General features: G+C 39.2%; 1 protein-coding gene across 1 annotated transcript; it reads right to left on the bottom strand.

Moving 5' to 3' along the window:
- Positions 1 to 3,265: 3,265 nt before the first annotated feature.
- LOC145771046 (zinc finger protein 862-like) lies at positions 3,266 to 6,144 on the bottom strand. The gene is made up of 6 exons (XM_082582789.1): positions 6,098 to 6,144; positions 5,608 to 5,975; positions 5,211 to 5,408; positions 4,746 to 4,984; positions 4,458 to 4,651; positions 3,266 to 4,058 (listed from the first exon to the last, which is right to left on the bottom strand). The coding sequence occupies exons 1-6, from the start codon at positions 6,142 to 6,144 to the stop codon at positions 3,266 to 3,268; spliced, it is 1,839 nt and encodes a 612-aa protein (XP_082438915.1).
- Between the last annotated feature and the right edge of the window lie 7,149 nt (positions 6,145 to 13,293).

Here is a 13,293-nt window from a genome sequence, read left to right as displayed (position 1 = left end):
ACCCGATAATTTCCTTTCAATCCAAGCTGTAGGCCACACATTTGTTGATCCAAACTAATCATTTTAACTATTCAAAAGTACTAACTTATAGACATAAACAAAATTTATTTTATTTTTTTTTGTAACATTTTCTTTATTTTATTTTCCCTTCATATCTTAAATTTTTCTGAAGGTGTTGCGACCGTGCCAAATTTCTTTCCATAGGCGCCGACTTTTCAAAAAACCTTGGGGGGCGAGAAAGGTGATGACGTCATAACCATAACGCTATTTTACTCAATTAAAATAGTCTTTAATTAAGCTTAGTGTCTTGTTTATATTAACAAATAGGTCCCAAACCGTATTTATTAGAAGCGCTGCTTGAAAGGATTAGTTTTACGCATGCAGTACGCCTAGTCGTAAAATTTTTGAAATTGTTAGCTCATAATTGGAACTGTTGGAAAACAAGCCGATTCATTTCCTTTTCGTGCGAGTGAATAACAACGATCAAGACAGTGAAGTTATCGAAATAAAACGCAAAAATCATGATCTCAAGCAGAGTGAAAACCCGCTATCAGTTTTATTAACCTCGTTTCGCTAATTACTTTCAAAGCGTTGACAACGGCGAAGTGTTTTCTCTTCTGTTTTTTATCGAAAGTCTTTATAGTCTTTTATTGAATACAGTAGGCTATACTCGAGTAAAGGTCGAGATGTTCCCACGTGATTTTCACCTCAAAAAGACAAGTTCAACTAACACGGGACAAGCTGTTGTCTCCAGCTCGGCAATTTTCAAAATGAACGCACTAAAAATCATTGTCGACGTAGATTACGGAGTGTGAAATCGCGTCGGCCTAAGTAAAACTTTTGAATACGTTTATTTGCAGTGATTTAAACTTAATTTTCAAATTCAATGATTTCTTGTCAATTCTAAACTTTATGCACTTGTTGAGCAATATGCAAAGCTCACGAGACAAAACAGAAAGAGGAGATCAATTTTTTTATTTTTGCGTGTAGGATATAATCGTTCTTATTATAACGTAACATTCCATGATCGTTGAAGTCGATGTCAAACCTTAGCGGTCGCATAAAACAATGATGTCAGGTTAGCTAGGTGATAATAGCGGTAAGAGACGTCGTTAATGCAGGCAATATCTGCGACCAAGACCATTAAACACCTTTTCTTTTATCGGTTTTCGATTTAATTCTCACACATTGCGAAGAAAACAATGCGTTCTGTTGAATCATAATTGTCTCACAGCGGGAAGACCTCGTTGAAAATAGCGCGTCTAATTTAGCTGGTTTACTTAATATTGCAGTGAATAGTTACGTGACTATTCCAGCAGTGCAAGTTACTCTACCATCTACTTTGAAACTTCCATACCGTATGAGAAAGCCATGCGATCAGCTGCTGTTTTGCGGGCAAGAGCAACGTAGGCTTTTCTTGCTTTCGGCATTCTTTAAGTCCGTTTAAATTATCTAAATCTCTTTCACGAAGTGTTTTATCTTTGAAACACCACTTGTCATCACCATTTTTGTTGCCCTTCAACCATAAATTTACGGGGGGCGCCGCCCCCCGGAAGTCGGTGCGTATGTTTCTTTCAACTCAATAACTTACTTCGGTCACAAGCACGTTTCAACGTTCGTGTTTTGTCGCTTCTACCTTTTTCTACCCCTTTGCTATGTTGACGTGTATTGTTTTTCATATGATGGTCAGAAATAAAAACAACTAAACTGACATGACGAATTGTAATTTAATAGTTTAAACATTTTATTTTTATTCCTTTCTGCACGATTTCAACGTTTAGCGACGTTAAAACGATGTAAAAACGGCAATTGTAATTAGGCTACGGTATCCGATAATTTCCTTTCACAAATTTCAAAAACTCGCCGAATAGGGCACTCGCCGAAAAAGGCTCTCGCCGAATAGGGAACTCGCCGAATCGGACTAGTCGAATCGGACTCGCCGAATCGGACTCGCCGAATAGTAGCAGACCCGCTAGGATACTATGTTAATTGTTTGTGTCGTAAGCATGTTACAATACAGCATTTGTTACATATTTCATGTATGGCTAGTTCTAACTAAGTTTGAAATAGGGGGTCCACGCATGGCGATCTATACTACTGGCCATCCCAACGTGGCAACGGCCAAATAATATGGGGGCCTATACGAAATTTCAATTTACCGACTGAGATAAGTGTTACAACATGAAATCAGCAATTTTCATTGCTCAAGTAATGTTTTTTAGCCTAAAAATTGTAAATACAGTGCCAAAACGTAATTAAGATGTAATATTATTAAATATATAAGTGGCAAGAAAGCAGGACAATAGCTACATGTTAAGAATACCATGAGAATCAAGGTATCAACAGAATCAAGGTACGGTGCACGAAATCAAGAGTGACCCAACTTCCAAAACACTCAGTATGTTAAAAAATTTGTTTTCTAATTCAGAAGTAATTGTTTTCAGTAATAATTCATGCAAAAACGCCTTTCTTACGCCTAATACCTCTTAGTTGCAAAAACTTAATAGGCCCCCAGCCCCCCACATTGTTTGGCTGTTGCCACGTTGGGAAGGCCAGTAGTATAGATCGCCATGGGTCCACGTCTTTTAGGCGCAGACAGTTAGGTGCCGGTCAAATAGGCGCGCACACTGTGGCGTCTGGATATTTAAGTGTGGAGCACTGTGGCGCCCGTTCATTTAGGTGCTATTCCTAGTAAAGTCTGCAGATTGTATCAGCTTGGCAGGTAGGGCAATGCTTTTCACACAAAATGTTATATTGAACAGAAAAATATATTGTTTTGATGTGCGTGTGGACTGTGGAGATGAGGTGCGAGACAACGCTCTACTACTCTTGATATTAGCACATCTCCACAGGACATTTGCTATGCATCCTGAACCTGGGTTTTTTTTTTCGCTGAGACTTTTCGGTCATTTGTCCGAAATGACTTGAAAAAATTCGGTCATTTTTCATTTATTTCGGTCATTTTTTCTGATGAAAATACTTTCTTTCAAGTAGCTGATACTAACCAAAATTTGCACTTCCTGACTAGCTACAACATTAAGTTTCGCTGAGAAACGTTGCCATGTTTTGTCTGAGCAAAGTTAGAACAGACAAACGTTTCTTCAACGTCCATCAGCGAAACTCAACCTTGCAACACGCGGCCGCAGACATCTTTTATTGCACACTAACACACGTTCAAAAATAACGCAAAACAAAAATACAGTAGGCTACAACGGAAATGAATAAAAACAAGTAAGAATGACCAAATAAAAAAACACGTTACGCTCTAATGGTTCGCAATTACAAAGTGATTCAACTCTTCAACAATTTCACCGCTCACGTTTGAGCGTGCTCGCTTCGCGTTACTGTGCCAGTGCGCGTATGCCGCGTCATAATTAAATGTTTTGTATGATGCAGCATTTAACCTCAAACGCATAAGTTTATCTGCAGTTGAACAACGCAAGCGATTTCTTGTTGGAGTTCGCAACCAAGAAAGCAAACTGAATCCACGTTGTACGGTTGCGTTCTCTGCATTAAAAGTCAGCAGAGCATTAGCAATAGCTGCCAAACTTGGCCAATCTATGCCACGCTTCGCAGCTATTGTTAAAACTTTCCGCCAATTGTCACCTGGTTCGCAATTACACATTACTTCAAATTTAAAATTTTTCCATTCTTCAACAGTGCTGTGTACATCCAATTTGTAAAACGAGGCCAAAGCGTCGACATTTTCGTTACCATAGCTTACGATGTTAGGGTTGTTTGAAGGGAAATTATCAGGTATAAAAATTTGAGCAAGGCCGAAGATGGAATCCTTTGTAGGCTCGGGAAAGCGGTCACTTAAATTAGCGATGACATCGTCTACAAACTTTTTTAAAGCTTGTTTTGTGTGTTCGGGATTTATTGTGTTTGCGCGTGTACGAAATGGTGATAAGACTATTTTTTTATCATCGATGAGCTCATCTAAATGTTTCATCGTTGGTGATTTTCTGAGGGCTCCATCAGGCTCCAGCATGGTCATTCTCAGCTCATCTCGAGCGGCTTCAACTTTTTTCCGTAGATCAAATGGATAAAGGCCATGCCTACAAGAAAAAAATGAAAATAATTGAAAACTTGATTTACAGCAATATGGTCTTGCTAGACAATCAGTCATAACCTGATTCAAACCCCAGTCGTGTCTAATTGACGAAACATCGGGGTGAATGCAGATTATCACTTGAAACACCTTGTGATAGTTTAGTTTATTGAACTAAATGCCTGGTGAACAGCCTCTTTCAATGTTTAATGTCAAAATAGTTCATCAATTGCGGCATCCGCATCTTCTGCTTTGTAATACTAAGAAATCGAATTGTGCGTTTGCTACTACTACATGGTAGGAAAAGACTAGTAAAACTATACCAAACGTTTTAAGGTTGGCTGCTAAGCTCAAAACCCTGTGACGAATCTAAAGTCATTTCATCAACTGGTGTGAACGGTCATACCTTTGAAAAGATTTGTTAAGCCGGCCGGTTATAGCAAGAACATCGCGCATTGTGGCCAAAGTCATCAAAAACGCATGCGTTAGAATATTTCTTGCATGTTGAGCAATCACAGGAAGACTCCACCATACTTTGCTGACTGCGGTTTGACGAGAAAGCCAACGAATGTCAATTACTCGCTCAGGGGAAATAAATTCCTGCAAAGTGCAAACATGTTAAAAAGAACTGTCATGCATTAAATGGAAGCCCATTCAATTAAGTATGCAGTTTCACAACAACACCGTTCCATACCTCATTCAGAATATCTGCCAATTCTCGTAATGAAGCCAAGTTTTTGCTTGTCCGAAGAAATGAAATCAGAGAACGCAATTGCACATCGACCATTTTCACAATATCATTAAAATTGTACGCATCTTTAATGCACAAAGCTTCTCTGTGTGGAGCACAATGAAGCTCGAGCAATAACGAGCAATGTTGCTTCAACTTCTGCGCCACTCCGTTTCTGCACCCAAGCATAGTACTGGCACCATCTGACACAAACAACACGCAGTTATCCAATGGCACTTGTCGCTTGGTAAAGGATTCGACAATCGCTTCAGTGATTGACGTGGCATTAGCGGTCGTCAATGGAATTAGTTCCCAGTGTAAAGTTCGAAGTTCGAAACTTTTTGACGAAAATCAAAGCAGTCTTTTGCTGGGAAACATCAGTGGTTTCATCAATCTGCACAGAAAAAAATGGCGCAGAACAAACATCACTTGTGTCAATTTCAACTTGACATGCGTTCATTGATTCAAAAAAGGTGTACGTTGCAAAATTCGAGTGATGGTCTTGAGTTGGCTCACATAAATTTTGAGTAGCATTTCGTATTTGAATGTTGGTCAATGAATGCAATTCGGAAGCAAAGTGGATCGGGCGCTCATTTTGAATGCAGAACAAAACGTTCATCAGCAAACCTAAAAAAATACACAAATCACAGGGAAAGTATTAAGCGAAAAAGCAATTATTAATGAGAAGATTTATTTTTCTTTTGTACAAAAACACCAAAGCAATAAATTGTATCCTGTTGTAATAGATATAATACGTATAATACGGCTGCGCGACCGATCTATGGGAAGCATGCAGATGCAGGTGTGCACTTGCAATGCCTTTTACCTGAGAGGACACGGAGGTTGGCTTCCTTTCCATCAACAAGCACGCATAACAAAAAATGCGACAGAAATAAATAAAAATATTTACTTTTAGTATGTGGAGCTGCTCGTGCCACAGATGTGCTCAAAGCCACGTTCCAATTCTTTCTCTCGCGTGTGGCCGATTGCGCAAACTTATGCTGCTTCGAGCTCTGATGGTCTTCCAATTGGCTCACTCGCCACCCCGATGAAATTCCTCCCGTGCCCGAAGCAAATTTATTTTTCAACTGCGCTTCTCGGCAAATGTAGCAAAAAGCACGAGATGTTGCATCGTCGTAGCGCAACCAGGAAAAAGTATTTAACCACACTTTCCTGAAAGAACGCTTTACAGACCTAAACATGCACATTTCGAATATCAAAACTTGTAAGATGTGCAACGTGATAAAAGAAATTAAACAAAATGAACAACAGAACGTGTTTAACGTTTATGAATAAGTTAGGCTATGCAAACTTACTTTTTCATTGATTCTTTTTCTGAATTTTCCGTTGCTAGATGTTGCATTGTAATTTCAGAACTTCCATCGCTGTGCTCTAATATATTTTGGGAGGTTTCTACTGATACAGCTTCGGAACTTTCTGATGTATGCTGAACCGTTTCAGAGCCAGGAATGTCTTCGCTACTATCACCGGCCACCGCGCTGCCTAGGTCTCCGAGTTAGAAATCCAAATAACGTTGGTTGGCCTGGTCCTGACCTGTCAACTTTAGCTTTTTTTTTGCCTGGTGTCCCCTCTCCATTTTGAATATATGACAAAGTTTCTTACTGTTCACCGGTATAAAAAGAAACGACTGTATCGTACTATATTTTTTGTCGGGTTTTTTGCGTCTACTCAATGGAGTACGACGTTGCAAAAACCATCACACAAAATCACTATCTATCCATGTGGAGTCAAACATTTCACAGAGGTTATCACCAGCTCAAAAGTTAACAACATTATGCAACATGCTGGGATAATTTCCCGGCTAACAGATCAATCTTTTCTACGACTCGAAGGAAAGATTTGAAAACGCAGTAGCATCTCTTGAAAGTTGAAGTCTTTGAGTGTGTTTCTTTCATGTTTGCATTTATAACAAGCAATGAGACATTGGATCAACGTACAAAGGGATACTTCGTTATTTATCGAGGTCTGGTCAATAAAATTTCAAAAGGGTTGACCACCACCCACCAGCTCAAAAATTGATAATATATGCAACATGCTGAGAAAATAGCCGGATTGACAGAACGGACCGATCAATCTCTACTAAGCGATTTGACCTTTCCAAGGCAACGCAACATTGCGTCACACTCTAAAGCACCACGTCAGTCACGTTTGGGAAATGTTACTTCTGTATTTGCGTTATCTCATAATAAGACATTGGATCAACGTTCAAACACTAAGTCTACGTCTTGTATTTCCAATTGACAAAAAATCGTAAAGTGGCGCAAGAAGCTTCGTTGCAATCACTGAAATCGATTTGCGCGCGTTGACTACATATTTTTTCGGACATTTTGACCGAATTGACTATATTTTTTTCGGACATTTTGCTAAAAAATCGGTCAATGACCGACAAATGACCGAAAAAAAAAACCCAGTCCTGAACACAGGTTGCAGCCAGATAGAACCTTACTTAATCTGTCATCTTTCGCAATTACTTCTACTTGGGATTGATTGGTCGTGCGGCGAGTACGTATGAGACAACACTCTACTACATGAATACATTTCTATAAGGCATATGAACCCTAGCTACAAGTTGCAAGCTAATGGTGCGACTTTGCTCGTTATTAAACCTAGTCGGGGTTTTGACAAAAAACTAAGTTACTCTTCACTCAACCCTACCACCCGCTTGAATATAGGCTACGGTATATTTTTGACTGATGTTTAATGTAGTTATTATTTGACTCACTAAAAGTGAACTCAGTCATGTTCGAAAACTTGAATAATAATTTATTGATAAAGCTTTCGCCGACGCAAACCTGGACTAACAACAAATTAATGCCAAACACGCGCATTCAAATACAATATATTTTTCTGTTCAATACAACATTTTGTGTGAAAGGCATTGCCCTACCTGCCAAGCTGATACAATCTGCAGACTTTACTTGGAATAGCACCTAAATGAATGGGCGCCACAGTACTCCGCACCTAAATACCCAGACGCCACAGTGTGCATGCCTATTTGACCGGCACCTAACTGTCTGCGCCTAAAAGACTTGCTCCCGAAATAACTGGCTGTTGGAAATGATGTCATTGCAAGTGTTAACACAATGTCAATATAACTTTTAGGAAGTGGCTATTTTTCCACAATTAATGCCATGGTTACAATCAGGTGTTGCCAGAGTTAGGATAAAAGTTAGGAAAGGTTAAGATAAGGGTTAGAGTTAGGAATAAGATTAGGGTTTTGATCTTTGCCCAAGACAAAAAAAATTTCCAAAATACATTTTTTTCTTTTCAACAGCTTTAAACTTTTCTCAAATTAGGGCAGAATTCCTTATCTGGCAACACTATTACACTATATAGTGTAAATATAGCCACAGCCTCACTTTTAAACACGCTGCTTCATTAGTCTCACTTAGTCATGACATGGAGAAAATAGGATGCAACCCAGTTCGTACCATGAACAGTTCGTACCGTCAGTTCGTACCTTGAAAAGATCGAGAAAAAAAATTAAAAAAAGCCGAAGTGGCTGATTGCAGTTTCCACAATCATTTTAAAATTTCCCCCTGAAAAGATCGAGAGAAAAAATAGCTCAAAACCGAAGTCTGCTGATCGCAGTTTCCGCAAACATTTTTCCGCAGTTTCCGCTAACTCTAACCACTAACCAGTAGAGTAATCTAATCTCCGCTAACTCTAACCAGTAGAGTAATCTATGCTCTAACCCAGTGGTTCCCAACCTTTTTTTGGCTGTTACCCTAATCTCCACCCTGAAGTGAGCCAATTACCCCCACGATAAATTTTCAAAAACAAAAGTGTTTATTGCTATGTATTTCAAAGGGCTAACTATGACAATCAAAATGCAATACAATACTGAATACAAGGTAACAATGCGTGGTAAACATTCAATGCGAAGTTTGGGCCTGGACTTCAGCCGCCAGCTTTGTGATCCTGAGGGCGATTCTTGTGTCGCTTTTGACATCCACGCGATTGCGCTTCTTTGTCTTTATTCCCAAGACAGTTGAAAATCCTTGTTCACAGCGATACGTTGTTGAAAAAGATGTCAGGATATTTAAAGCACGTGTCGCTAATGTTGGTGCGTCCTGGAGTCTGCCAAACCAGAAGGCTTCCAAGCCATTCCCCTTGAAATCAAGTTTCAACGCTTCGTTCATTCGGAGAGTGATAAATTCTTCTTTGGCCGGAAAGTCGTCATCATCCACCTGGCTGTTATTACATGCCGCTGTGGTCGAGTGGTTAGCGCGTTGGGCTTGCAGTCGAGAGCCTGCATGTTCGACTCCAGCCACCCGCACTTGCTGTTGTTTCTCTGGGCAAGAAACTTTACGATAATTGTCTCTACCCAGTGATCGATTTTGAGTAATGGGTAGTACCAAATTTAAGTCATAAGTAGAGTAGACAACCGGAAACAGACATTGCAGTCGGCTGCAGCGAGGGTCAGGTGTACGTCGGAAGGCGTACACCGATGCATAGCGCTCAAGTTCGCTTTCCCGCAATGCAGGGTAAAGATATGAAAAACAAACAAACAAACATAGGAAGGGCTCAGTGCAACATTGGAGACTATAGCCGTGTCCGAATTCGGAAAGTACGGTAGTTGTCCAATGTCAAAATGCTGTCAAATCAAGTTCATTGCCTTCGAGGTACATGTCAAGCGTCTGAAACTGCGCCACTGTGTCCCTTCCAACTCGCTTGTTCCACAAGTTAACCTTTGCGATAAATGCTGTTACGGCTACTTTGGTGTCGATCACAGTTACATTTATTCTTGCTTGAATTAAAAGATTTCCTTTATTCAATTCACCAAAGATATCAGCCGGGTAGCACAGCTGGGAAATCCACTGTTGGTTAGAGAAGTATTCAGCCAAGTCAGACTTCTTTTCTATTAGAAAAACATGGACAGCCTCACGAAGTTCGACCAGGCAGATTATCACTTTGCCACTATACAGCCATCGTACTTCTGTGTGGTACAGTAATGCTTCGTATATTTCTCCCGTCTTCTTGCACAGTTTCTTGAAAAGACGGCTGTTCAATTCCTTTGCTTTTATAAAGTTCACAACCTTCACTGTTTCCAAATCGTGTCTCGTTACTCCCCAAAAATAAGCAAATTACCCCTCGGGGTAATTTACCCCCAGGTTGGGAACCACTGCCTAACCCTAACCCTCGCTGATCGTAGTTTTCGAAAAAAATTTTCAGCAGTTTCCATTAACCCTTACCCTAATTCTAACTATAGAGTAATCTATGCTCTAACCCTAACCCTCGCTGATCGCAGTTTCCGCAAACATTTTTCCGCAGTTTCCGCTAACCTTTACCCTAACCATAGAGTAATCAATGCTCTAATCCTAACCCTCGCTGATCGCAGTTTTCGCAAACGTTTTTCTGCAGTTTCCGCTAACCTTTACCCTAACCATAGAGTAATCAATGCTCTAACCCTCGCTGATTGCAGTTTCCGCAAACATTTTTCCGCAGTTTCCGCTAACCGCTGTTTCCGCTTAACCTAACTCTAACCATAGAGTAATCTATGCTCTAACCCTAACCCTCGCTGATCGCAGTTTCCGCAAACATTTTTCCGCAGTTTCGCAGTTTCCGCTAACCACAGTTGCCGCTAACCCTAACCCTCGAGTTTGTTTCAAATTGTTTGGGGAAACTCTGATCAGCGACTTCGGCTTTGTGCTATTAAACTGCAATCAGCGACTTGGCCTTTTTTTTTATTTTTTTCTCGATCTTTTCAGGGTACGAACTGACTGTACGAATTGTTCAAGGTACGAACTAGGTTGCACCCGAGAAAATACCTTGTTGCACCCAGTGCAAACTTTAGCAGTTGGAATGCTATTACATCAATTTAAAAATAAAATCTACAGGCTTATTTAGTTTGAGAAGTCCATGTAAGCTTTGTAATGTCCACATAACTTTTACACAAAATAAAATGTTTAAGGTGGGCTAGTCTTTGATCATATTCCCTGGGGGTAGCACAGTATGTAGGCTAGACTATTGCATAACCCATTATTCTTTTTTCAATAATTTTTGTTTTCTCAATAACCTATGCAAAAAATCAGTAGCCTATCATCTACCTACAACTATAAACTATCAACAAACTACCTACAACGATCTAATTTTTCTGTAAAATACGGTAGTATTTGATAAAAAATGCTTAAAATATTGTTTCATTAATTTAGGCTACACTAAGTCATGTTCAGTTGTTTACTTAATATTGTTTTTAAAAGGTCTTTTCTAAAATCTGTTCATAAACGCTTAACTGAAAAGCAACATGGGCTTTCACAGTTCTACTTCTGAGACCTGAAGGAATCTATTTTCTGAGTCTGATGCTGAGCCTGATAGAAACATTGAAATTTTGTGGTTTTTGAGTGGTGTTGCCAGACTCTATGCAATTACAGAGAAAAGTTTCCTTTAAAACATTTCTATTTTCAATATTGCTTATCCGAAACCAGTTAAAAACAACGTCTGTTAATTTCCGTTATTTAACATTTCTTAAACATCTAGAATAGTTTTAAAAGTTTCAAACAAAATTAACTTAAAAATTCCTCCTTTACTATTAAACTTTCCCCGAACGAAGCTGGAAAAAACTGATTGCTTTGCCGCTGAAAACGAAAGCGTGAATACAAGTTTTTCAGGGAAAAATAGAGAATTTTTGCTCAAATTTTCTCCCACCGTTTCTATCCACCTGTACTTTACAAATTCGCATTTGAATTAGACCCAAAATGTGATTTTTGCCAGTTAATTAATATCTGCAGCCAGTGTCAGATTTAACATTAGACTTGGAAAGGCTTAAGCTTATAGAACCTCAATAATTAGGGGCTTCAAAGTTTGAGATGTTACCACGTATTTTTTTTAAAGTTTGAATAGATACATAAAGTAGGCAGCCTATTCATAAACAGGTCATAGCCTAACGCAAATTAAAATTCTATTGTGTTGATTTTTTATGGAAAGGAAATATTGCACAACGCATTGAAGGTTATATCTTAAACTGTTAACTTGCAAATAGCTTGACTGTTAATAGCTTATTCATTAAGAAAATTATGTGCTAACTTTTAACGAACTGTTATGTTTTGCACTTCTTTCGTCCTTCATTAGTTTTGGACTGTAACGTGTAGCCTACCATGTTTTTAACCAACAAACTCAAATTGTTTGTTGGTTAAAAACATGAACATTTGGCCAAAACTTATGTGAATTGCAATTTGCAAATGCTTTGCACCTGTGCAAATTCAAAACTTAATCGCTGAAATCGGTGACCCGTGGGCAGTGGCGTAGCTAGGGAGGCGGGGCGGACCGCCCCGGGCGGCACGTCTGAGGGCGGCACTTTCAGACTACGATTTTTTGATTTTGATTATAATCTGATAAAAAAACGCATTTCATTTTCACATGATTTTTCTTGAAGGGGCGGCAAAATCTGAATCCGCCCCGGGCGGCAAAATCTGAATCCGCCCCGGGCGGCACATTCCCTAGCTACGCCACTGCCCGTGGGACGCTTTACCAGTGGGACACTACCATTTTGTTGAACCGTGGTGAACGTGAATAATTGAAATTTTGCGTGTGGAACCGAGATACTGCTGGTTGATGTCATTTAGCATAGTTTGATCGATGGCAATTTTTGTAGTTCAAAAATGACATCAAAAAAAGTTTTTATCACTTGTTGAAGTAAACAGGAGTGGACAGATTTTTTTTGTATTTTTGGTTCAACAGAAACCTTATGGGAAGTAATTTTTAGATTGAATTAGTCCTTATAACTTTTACTTCCATTCGGCAAAAACTGCAATTTTTTTTCCTTTTAAGTTGTAGATTGAGATGCAAAAATATTTCAAAATGGGGTTGAGGCGCCACTGGGACATTTTGCTCAGGAGCCTGTGGGACAGTATAAAAGTATACATATACAACATTTATAACACAATATGATGATGTTAACAAATCTTTTTCTTCAAAAAAGTCGTGGAACATTTAAATAATTCCATTATGTATTCTATTGTGTTGTCTGTAGTGTTTGTTTTGTAAGTTTGAGAATTTTACTAAGTCAATCCATTAAAACTATTTATTTCAACGTAACTTTGACGTAAAGTGTCGAAACAATGCCTTACAATACATTAATGCATGTATGAAAGCCCCGTTAAATCTTTATTTTTTTATTTGCAACAAGTTTCTTGTTGCACTAAATGTGTGGCGAAATGGCGAAATTTATATGTGGCGAAATTTATATGTAGTGGACGCTGTGGTCAACACGCACGCTCATATACAGCCGTCAGATAGGCGGCGACATTCCTGGGCATAACTGGCAAGGAATGACCGGGACTGTCGCCGTCTATCTGACGGTTGTATATGAGCGTGCGTGTTGACCACAGCGTCCGCTACAAAATGCATTTCTAAAGTGTCCCACTGCTCCCTTAGGTTAGGCACGAGTGCGTATTTGAGACTTATAAAATAAATAAACATCAAAGAATTTAAAAAAATTGTTGAAACGTTTTGAAGATGTAGCCTAAGTAGCAGTGGTGCCGAAGTTAGT

Source organism: Aplidium turbinatum, chromosome 5, assembly GCF_918807975.1.
Source record: "Aplidium turbinatum chromosome 5, kaAplTurb1.1, whole genome shotgun sequence".
Lineage (NCBI taxonomy): Eukaryota > Metazoa > Chordata > Ascidiacea > Aplousobranchia > Polyclinidae > Aplidium > Aplidium turbinatum.
The sequence above is the reverse complement of the archived record's forward strand: the minus strand, read 5'-3'. Positions and strand labels throughout refer to the sequence as shown.